Genomic DNA, 10387 nt, shown 5'->3' on the forward strand with positions numbered 1-10387 from the left:
TTGTTGCAGTGATGCTGAAGACAATTTCACATGTTTTATACTTTGCAACTTTGCTTCTGGAGGAAACTCCAAAGGTTTCTCACCCTGTCGTTGTGATTCTGGAGACAAATTTGAAAATTTAACACCATTCAACATGGGTCCTGGTATGAACTTCTTAGTTGGCTCTGGTGCCAACACTATTGATTTCATACCGTGACATCCTGAAGTCAACTCTTGGCAATTCATACCTTGCTGTGGGGACCCTGGTGTCAACTCTACAGATTTCCCATCTTGAAAACATAGTTCCGGTGCGAACACCTCAGAATTAACACTTGGGGACCTTAGGAATGATGGAAACCCTGAAGAATTAGCACCTTGAGGCTGTAGCTGTAGGTTTGACTTCAAAGATGTCACATCTTGAGAACATGGCTCTGATTCAAACACCACAGATTTCTGCCTGAGGCAAGAAATCAAACCCTTAGAATTCACATCTTGAGGTTGTGGCCCTGGTTTCAACTCCAGAGATTTCACACCTTGAAAACACAACTTTGGTGCAAACACCACAGATCTCTCACTAGGCTGCCTGAGGTGTGAGGGCAGCTCCCCAGAATTCATACCTTGAGGATGTGGCCCTGGATTTAACTCCACAGATTTCACTTTTGTAAAACATGGCTCTAGTGCAAACATCTCACACTTCAAGTCCTGCAGCTTAGAGCCTGAAGCCAGTTTCACAGAATTTCCACCACAGGACACTGGCTCTTTGTTCATCTTCACAGACTTTACATCTTCAAGCAGTGGCTTTGGTAAAAATAACACAGATTTCCTACCATGCAGTGAAGAGCCTAAAGTGAACACTGGGTGCATAACTTGTTGCTGTGACCCACAGTGGTTCTCCAAAAACTGTATTTCTGGAAACTTTGTCCCTGGAATTAACTCAGAAGCTTTCACACCTTGCAAATGTGGTCCAGCGTTGAACAGAATAGATTTTGTACCTTGATATTCTGACGTAGGATTCAATTCAGAGGGTTTCATGCCTTGCATCTGTGGGTCTGGATTAAACTTTATAGCATTTATGCATTGAAGTTCTGACCCAAAATTCAAATCAGAAGAATTCACGCCTTGCAGCTGTGGGCCACAGTTTAATTCTTGTGATGTTATACCTTGAAACTTTGTGCCTGGACTAAATTCATGTTTCACATTTTGTAAATGTTGCACAGGGTTGAACATAAGAGATTTCATACCTAGAACTTCTGACCCCAGATTCAAATCAAAAGATCCCATACCTTGACATTTAACCCCTGAAGTCAACTCAAAAGATTGTATACCTTGCAAAGGTGGCCCGAGTTCAGACCCCACAGAATTAGCACATTGTAACTTTGGCTCTGGATCCAACTCAAAAGAATTTACACACTTCATCTGTGGCCCAGGGTTGCGTTCCATGGGTGCTACAGCAAGAAACTTTGACCCTGGAATCAATTCGGATTTTAAATCTTGTAAATGTGGTTCAGCGCTGAACACCATAGATGTCTCACTTGGATTCTTGGATCCCGGATTCACCTGAGATCCTGTACCTTGACATTTTGTCCCTGGAATCAGTTCAAAGTACTGTACGCCTTGCAAAGGTGGCCCAGGTTTGCACCCCACAGAATTTGCACATTGTAATTTTGGCTCTGGATTCAACTTAGAAGAATTTATACACTTCATCTGTGGCTCAGGGCTGCATTCCATAGGTGCTATAGCAAGAAACTTTGACCCTGGAATCAATTCAGATTTCAAATCTTGCGAAGGTGGATCAAGGTTGAACACCATAGTCGTCTCCCTTGGGATCTCTGAACTCAACTCAGAAGACTTTGTACCTTGACGTTTTGAAACTGAAGTTAATTCAGAAGGGTTTATACCTTGCAAGGGTGGCTCAGATTTGCATCCAACAGAATTTACACACTGAAGTTTTGGTTTTGAAATAAATGCAGAAGAATTCACATCTTGCAAAGGTGGCCCAGGGCAGAACACCTGGGATTTTATACCTCGAGACTCTGATCCAGAATTCAACTCAGATTTTACCCTGTTCAGTTGTGGTCCAGTACTGAATGGCCTAACATTTATACACTGAAGCTGTGGGGCTAGATTAAATTCAGAGGATTTCCCACCTTGTAATTTAGGCTGATGCTTCGTTTCCAGAAATTGCTCATATGGAAGCTTCCTGTCTGTGCACAACTCGGGTTTTATCTCTTGTAACTGTGGCCCAGGATTGAACTTGAAAGATGACATACCTTGAGGCCTTGATCCCTGGCATAACTCAGAAGATTTAACATCTTGCCACTGTTGCTCAGGATTGGATTCCTTAGATTTCACATCTTGGGGCTTTGTCTCTTTGCACAATTCTGAAGATTTTATATGTTGCAAATGTAGTCCAGGGTTGTATACCACAAATTTCACACTTTGAAGCTCTGGCCATGGTTTCAACTTAAAAGACGTCTCTTCTTGCCGCTGCTTCCCAGCATTGAACTCGGAAGATATCACATTGCAAATCTTTGATTCCAAGGCTAACTCAGAGGTTTTTGTGACCTGGAGTTCTAGGTCATGGTTGACCTTTGTGGTGTTCATTATTTGAAGCTTTACAGACTCATGAGATTTTGCGCCTTGCAACTTCGCCCCAGGGCTGAATTTCAGAGATTTCAGGACTTGAATGTGTGATCCTGGTGTCGACATAGGCAATTTCCCATTTTGTAACTGTGGGACTGACTCAAACCCCAAAGATTTCACATCTTGGGTCTTTGCACCTAGAGTCAATTCAAGAGGTTTCATGTCTTGCCACGTGGGTCTGGTAAGGAGCTCCACATGTTCTCCATTTTGAAGCTTTGTTTTGGGCGTTAACTCAGAAGATGCGACACCTTGTAACTGCAGAACAGGTTTTAACTCAACAGATTTCAAATCTTGGAGTCTGCACTCTAGCATCAAATCAGATTTCTCACCTTGTCTCTGAGGTCCAGGGTTGAACTCCACAGATTTCACACCTTGAAGATTCCTCATCTGAATTAAATCAGATTTTCCACCTTGTCGCTTTGGACCGTGGTTGAATTCAGAGGGTTTCACTTCTTGAAGTTTTGACCCTGGGATCACTTCAGAAGATCTCATACCTTGCAAGTGTGATCTAGAACCAAACCCTGCTGATTTTTTATCTTGAAGCTTTATACCCATGATCAACTCAGAACATTTCACATCTTGTAACTGTGGGCCTGCTTTCACACCTGAAAACTTCCTCTCCAGGATCAAATCAGAAGATTTCTCACCTTGTAACTTTGGATTAGCTTTCAGTTCTGCAGATTTCACACCTAGAAGCTTTTCCCTTGGGATCAGTTGTGAAGATATCACATCCTTCAAGTGTGGTCCAGACTTAAAATTCAGAGATTTTACATCTTGAAGCTTTATACCCATGATCAATCTAGAAGATGTCCTATCTTCCAACTGTGGGCCTGACTTGAAATCCACGGACTTCACTTTTTGAAGCTTTGTCCCCTGTATCAATTCAGAAGATTTCACACGTCTCAGCTGTGGCCTAGGTTTGACATTCACAGACTCCATATCTTGAATCTTTGTTTCTGAAATTGATTTAGAACTTTTCACTCCTTGAAACTGTGGGTCAGGGTTGAACACCAATTGCACATTTTGAAGCTTTGATCCAAGGGTCAGGTCAGAAGATTTCACAACTTGCACCTGGGGACTGGGACAGCTTTCTTTATGTTTTACATTTTGAAGCTTTGTCTTTGAGGTCCTTTCAGAAGAATTCACATGTTGTAACAATGGCCCAAGGTTGAAATCTGTACACTTGGTACCTTGAATCTTTGTCCCTGTGATCAGTGTAGAAAATGTTATACCTTTCAACTGTGAACTTGGATTTAACTCAGTAAATGTCTTATCTTGGGACTTTACCTCAGGTGACAACTTAGAAGGTTTTAGATCATGCCACTGTGACCCAGAGTTGAAATTCTCAGATTTCACACCTTGAAGCTTTGTCTGAAGAGTCAATTCAGATGACTTCATGCTTGTCAAGTGTAGTGGGGAGTTCAATTCTATAGTTGTATTGCTTTGTAATTGTGACCTTTGGCTTAATACCCCAGATTTCACACCAGGAAGCTGTGAATCTTCCATAAGCACCAGAGATTTCACACGTTGAAGCTGTGCTCCTGGAGATGAATGTAAGGGTTTCACTTCTTGAAGCTTTGATTTTGCAGTCAATTTAGATTTCCCATCATGCATGCAAAGCCTAGATTTCAGTGGCATAAATTTTATATCACAGAGCTTTGACCCTGAAGTCAGCTCACATGATTTCACACTTCTAACCTGGAGACAAGGTTTCAAATCACAGTCTTGAAGCTTATGTTCCTGGAGTGATGCTGAAGATTGCGTATCTTGGAGCTTTGGCCTTGGAGTTAACGCAGATGACTTTCTATCTCTTAACTGTATCAAAGGTTTCAACCCTAGAGACTTGACACCTTGAGACTGTAACCCTATAGATTTCACACCTTGGAAATCAGGTCCTGGTATCCACTGGATACACCTCATTCTTTCCAGCTGTGGCTCTTTTTTGAGCTCAGTAGTTTTTACATCTTGAAGCTGTGGCTCTGAGGTTGATGCCAAAAGCTTCCCTTTGTGCAGCTGTGTTCCTGGGAGCACCCCAGGGATTTTCATGTTCTGCAACTGTGGCCCAAGGTTGAACTCTGTATATGTCGCACCTTGAGTTTTTGACCCTAGAGTCAATTCAGATGACTTCACATCTCTTAACTGTGTCGAAGATCTCAACCCTAGAGATTTAACACCTTGAGACTGTGACCTGAGATTTAACTCTACAGATTTCACAGCTTGGAACTTAGGTCCTGGTATCCACTGAATGCATCTCATACTTTCAAGCAGTGGCTCTTGTTTTAACTCAACGGTTTTTACACAAAGCTGTGGCTCTGAAGCGAACTCTGAGCCTTTAATTTGGTGCAATGGTGCCCCTGGGGTCAACTTAGGAGACTTTATGCTTTGCAACTGTGGTTCAAGTGGTTCAGGCTTGAATTCTTCAGGTTTTAAACCTTGAATATTTGATTCTGGAGTCAAGTCTGATTTCATACTTTTAAACTGTAACTCAAAATTGAGGTCTACTAATTTTTTACCTTTAAATTTTAGCTCTGGAAGTAACTCCAAAGACAGCCTATCGTCCAACATAGCCCCTCTCTTCACCTGCTCTGAATTCACACATTGCTGCTTTGGTGAGATTACAGATATCGTGCCATCCTGTTCTGGCCCAGAAGTTAAATTCATGAGTGCTGTCTCTTGAAACTGTTGCCTTGGGGCGAAATCCACAGTTTTTACTCCTTGAGACTTTGATCTTCTGGTCACTTTCACAGATTTTACTTCCTGCTTGTTTAGCCTTGGGGTCCACTTTACAGATTGTACACATTGCGGCTCTGAATCTGGAGTTTCCTCTACAGATTTTAAACTTTGATGCTTGAAACACGGGGTACTGTCGACAAATTTACTATCTTGGGTTTGTGGCTCTAAAGTCAGTTCCTTGGGTTTCACACCTTGCAGTTCAGACCCTTGGAGTAATGGCCCTGGTGCAAAAGGCACAGATTTCTCACTTTCAATTTTCAATTCCACAGTTTGCACATCTTGCAGTTGTGTTCTTTGGACCAACTCCGCAGCTTTGGAGTCTTGAATTCTTGCATGCAGAATCAAGTCAGAAGTTGTACCTTGAAGCTTGGTATCTTTGGTACTTTTCACAGGTTTGACATAGTCTATCCATGGCACTGCAGTTATCTCCATAGATTTCTCACCTTCCAGCTGTGGACTAGGGGTTAGCAAAGTAGATTTTGTACCTTTTAGACCCTGTCCTGTAGTTAAGACCACAGATTTCACATCTTTCAGCTCCGAGGTCAACAACTCAGATTTTACACCTTGAAGTTTTGAGTCTGGGGTCAGCTCCATTGGTTTCATACCCCCCGCACCTGGCCCTCGGGTCAATTCAGAAGATTTTATACCTTGTAACTTTGTTCTTCTAGCCAACTCAGAATAGTTTACACTTGGCAACTGTAACTCAGGAGTCAACCCCATAGATATTTCATCTGGTTTCTCTGGCTGAGAGACAATTCTATAAGAAATGTTAACTTCCAAGTTGGACATTTGGTCCCTCCCTAAATTTTTTACACCTTGAAACTGTGTCTCTGGTACTAGCATATCAGGCTTGACCACTTGCTTTTGAGGTCCTGGGGACAACCCCACAGATCTTACTCCTTGCATCTTTGGGTTTGGGGTCAACTCAAAAAATTTCACATGTTGTAGTTGTGGCCCTGAGTTTAACTCTGAAGTTTTCACACCTTGAGGTTGTGTTCCTGATGTCCGATCACAAAATTTGACATCTTGTAACCATGGCCCTGGGGTAAGCCCCACCTGTTTTATATCTTGAAGCCCTGGAGATGTCTTTGCTAATTTAGAATCTTGAAATGCTAATTCTGGAGCCATCTCCACAGAATTTACACCATTAAACACTGATCCTGGGGTTTGCTCCCCAAATTTGACAGCTTGAAATTTTGGCCCTGAAGTCAATTCAGAAAATTTGACATCATGCTGCCTTGGCCCTAGGTGCAGTTCCTGAGACTTCACACCTTGAAACTGTAGTTCTGAGGTCAATTTCATAGACTGCGTGCTGTGAAACTGTGATCCTTCAATAGACGGAAGAGTTTTCATATTTTCACTCAAGAGCTCTTGGCTTAATGGCAAAGGTGATTCTGTTACAAATCCCAAGGATTGTATATCTTGAACCTGTGTTCCCGGTATACATTGCACATGTTTCAAACCTTGATGCTTTGGTTCTAAGGTCAAATCAGAAAATCTGACATCTTGCAAGCGTGGTCCTGAGTTTTGTTCCACAGATTTCATACCTTGAGTTTCTGGTTCTGGAGACAATTGTACGGACATAACACTTTGATGCTTTAGCCCTGGGGTAAAATCTGACAATTTGATTTTTTGCACTGGGGAACCTGGGGTCAGTGCATCAGATTTCACACTATGATGTGGGGACTCTGAGATGAAATCTACAGGCTTTTCTCCTTGAAAAGGTGGTCCTGGAGGTAAATTTGAAAATCTGACACTTTGCAAATGTGGCCCTGGGATCAATTTCACATCCTGAAGCTGTGCCGCCTTAGTCAATTCCTCTGATATTATATGTTGTAGTATTGGTTCTTGTACCAGCTTCTCAGATTCTACCATTCCAGTAGTAGCTGGCTGTTGGATTAAATTAACATATTCCACGTCTTGTAATTGTGGCTCTGGATGCAGCTGCATAGACTTTACTCCCTGGAACTGTGGCTCTGGGGTCAACTCCGGAACATGTCGTTTTGGTCCTGTGATAAATTGCTTAGGTCCCACCACTACTGGGGATGACACAGGGGTTAACTTCACAGATTTCAAATTTTGCATTAGTGGCTCTGATTTCTCATATTGCATTTGTGGTCCCAAAGTCAATTCCAGGGATCCTTTTACTGAATATGGTGGTACTGGCATTGTCTCCTGGATATTTTCAACTTGAGACAATGCCAACCCATAAGGTTCTGTGTTTTCGTATTCTGACCTTAGGGGTACCTCTGAAGGCTCAGTAACTTGAAGGTGTGGCTTTAGAGTCATTCCCGTAGATTCTATAACTTGACCTGTTGGTTTTGGTGTTAATGCCACTTGGCGCAAAGTCCCAGAAAACAGCTGTGCAGTTTCTGTGTCTTGATGGCCTGGCCCCAGAGTCATCTCTGAAAAATTCTGAAAACATGGCCTGGGCATCATCGCAGGAGTTCCTGTGACTTGCTGTGGGATTAACTTCACAGATTCCTCCTCTTGTGGCCAGGTCTCAGAAGCTAACTTTACAGATGCTGTGTCTTGATGCCTTGGTCTAGAAGTTGGACCCAAAGATGTCTTTGCTAGTAAATGTGGTTCCAAGCTTAGTTTCCTCGATTCAGCATGTAAGCGTGTTTCAGGAATCAACCTCTTAGATACTTCCAGTGGTACAGTTAAATCCACAGCTTTATTACCATGCATTAATGGACCTAGAGCTATCTCGTCAGGTTTTGTACTTTGGGGCTGTGGTTCTGGGGTCAGTGGCACAGATTTCATACCTTGAAATTCAGGTTCTGAGGTCAACTTCTTATAGTCCCTAAATTCTGAATATGGTCCTGGATTCAGGTGAACAAACTTCATACTTTGGGACTCTGGGTTCAACACTTCTGGATTTATTCCTTGTATCTCTGATCCTGGTACTAACTCTGGAGATTCTTGTATTATGTGTTGAGGCATTCGAGTCTCCAAGGCTTTTACCCCTTGGAGCATTGTCTCAAGAGCATCTTGGAATGGCACTGAGTTTGCCTGCATACATTCTGAAGTCTGGTTCAATGGCCCTGGAGTACTTCTTAAAGATGGTTGTGTCAACTCCATAGATTCTTTCCTGTGGTGACAAGGGTTGGAAGTCAACTCTACTTCTGCTCCTTGATATCCTGGCTCTGTGATCATTCCTGAAGATTCCAAAGCTTGGTGCCATGGGGTTAATCCTTCAGGTTCTGTGGCTTGATGATTTGGCTTGAGGTTCAGCTCTACAGAGTTTACTGCTTGAATGTGTGCCCCTGAGCTTGGCTCCTCATATTTCATACTTTCCACCTGTGTTTCAGGAATCACATTTCTACATTCTGCCATTTGAGGAAATTTCACATCTTTAAGCAATAGTACTGGGGCTGTCTCCTTAGATCTTTCATCTTGTAACCATGGCTTTGAGGCAAACTCCATAGATTTCTTATCTTCCTGTGGTGGTCTTAGGATCAACTCCACAGCTTTTGTATCTGAAAACTTCGGTGGGAGGGCCAAATGAACATATTCCAGACCTTGCAACTGTGAATTGTGGGTCAAATCTAGCGATTTCCTATTTTGCAAGTGTGGTGCCTGGGCTAACTCAGCAGATTTTCCACTTTGTTGTTGTGTTCCTAGGTTCAAATGAATAGATTTCACACCTTGAAGCTGAGACGCTGGGGCTAGCTGCACAGAATTCCCACTTTCCAGCTGTGAAATAGGTGCCAACTCATTAGATTTTACAGTCTGCAGTTGAAGTTCTGGGGCCAGTTCTATAGGGCTCACAGTTGGGATCGGCTGTCCATATTTTACCATCTGTGGGACCGAACCTGGAGTTACGTCTATAGATTTTACATTCTGCAATCCTGGGGATAACTTCATAGAATCCACAGTCTTAACTTGTGGCATTGGCTTCACCCCCAGATATTCTGCACCTGGAAGTAGAGATGTAGTGGTCATTACTGCAGATTCTGTGACTTGATGCAGTGGCTCTTGGCTCATTTCCTTAGATGGTGCTCTTTGACCCAGTGATCTTGGGACTGTCCCTAAATGTTCCATTATTTGATGATGTGACTGTTTTGGCTCAGCCAGATTTCTGATTATGGGGTCAGAAGTCAACCCCATAGTTTCCATAATTTGATGGCTTTGCCTTGGACACATCTCTGAAGATTCTAAGATTTGATGCCTTGGGGTCAAACGTGGAGATTCCATGACTTGATGAGGTAGCCCTGGGGTTAATGCTGTAGTTTTTGTGCCTTGAACATATGGTTGTGGAGTCATCTCCACAGAGTCTTGCACTTGAATCCATGACCCAGGAGTCAACTCCAGAGGTTTCCTGACTTGAGATACTGGCCTTGAGGTCAAATCCTGAGTTTCTACAACTTGTGATTGTGGTGTTATGATCACTCCCATGGGTGACCCCAGTGCTGCTGGAGTTACCTTTAAAGAGTGTATGGATTGATGTGATGGCATTGGAATCATCCCTACTGATTCTGTGATTTTAAGTGGTGACTTTGGAGGTAAACCCACAGATCCTACAACTCCAGGTGGACCAATAGTAGGAGGACAGCTAGAAGATGACAAACCGACTGGTTGAGTTGTTCCTGGGGCCAAAGTTGCAATTTCAGACTGTGAATCTCCAGATTCTATAACATGTGGCGGTGCTGGTGGAATTATTCCCATGAAATCCATAGCTTGTAATTGTGCCACTGGAGTAACTTTCGTGTAATCAGTAACTTGATGCAATGGACTGGAGATCATTTCCAGTGATCTTGTATTTTGACATATTGGCCCTGGAGGAATCTTCAATGGTCCTGTGATTTGACTTTCTGGATTTAAGGTTATATTCACTGATTCAGTAACTTTAGGATGTGGCCCAAAAGTCATTTCCACAGTTTCCACAACTGTATATTGTGCCTTTGGATGCATCTTTCCTGATGGTATAACTTTATGGTCCAATGATGTGGTTATTTCCCCTGATTTCATGGCTTGAGATGGTGTTCTTGGGGTTTTTCCCACTGGTTTTATGATATGTGGATGTGAT

The 10387-nt window shown here is 42.7% G+C and overlaps 1 protein-coding gene across 1 annotated transcript in view; it reads right to left on the bottom strand.

Annotated features, from left to right (window-relative positions):
* The window catches only part of LOC123926595, a 33428-nt gene extending 27609 nt beyond the window's left edge, over window positions 1-5819 (bottom strand). Inside the window, exons 1-3 of the mRNA XM_045980546.1 lie at window positions 3785-5819; window positions 2195-3535; window positions 1733-2041 (exon numbers count right to left, since the gene is read on the bottom strand). Of these exons, the coding sequence (XP_045836502.1) occupies window positions 1733-2041; window positions 2195-3535; window positions 3785-5787 (3653 nt within the window). The 5' untranslated portion in view covers window positions 5788-5819. The remainder of the gene's footprint in view (window positions 1-1732; window positions 2042-2194; window positions 3536-3784) is intronic.
* Window positions 5820-10387: the final 4568 nt, after the last annotated feature.

The sequence above is a fragment of the Meles meles genome, chromosome 16, assembly GCF_922984935.1.
Source record: "Meles meles chromosome 16, mMelMel3.1 paternal haplotype, whole genome shotgun sequence".
Lineage (NCBI taxonomy): Eukaryota > Metazoa > Chordata > Mammalia > Carnivora > Mustelidae > Meles > Meles meles.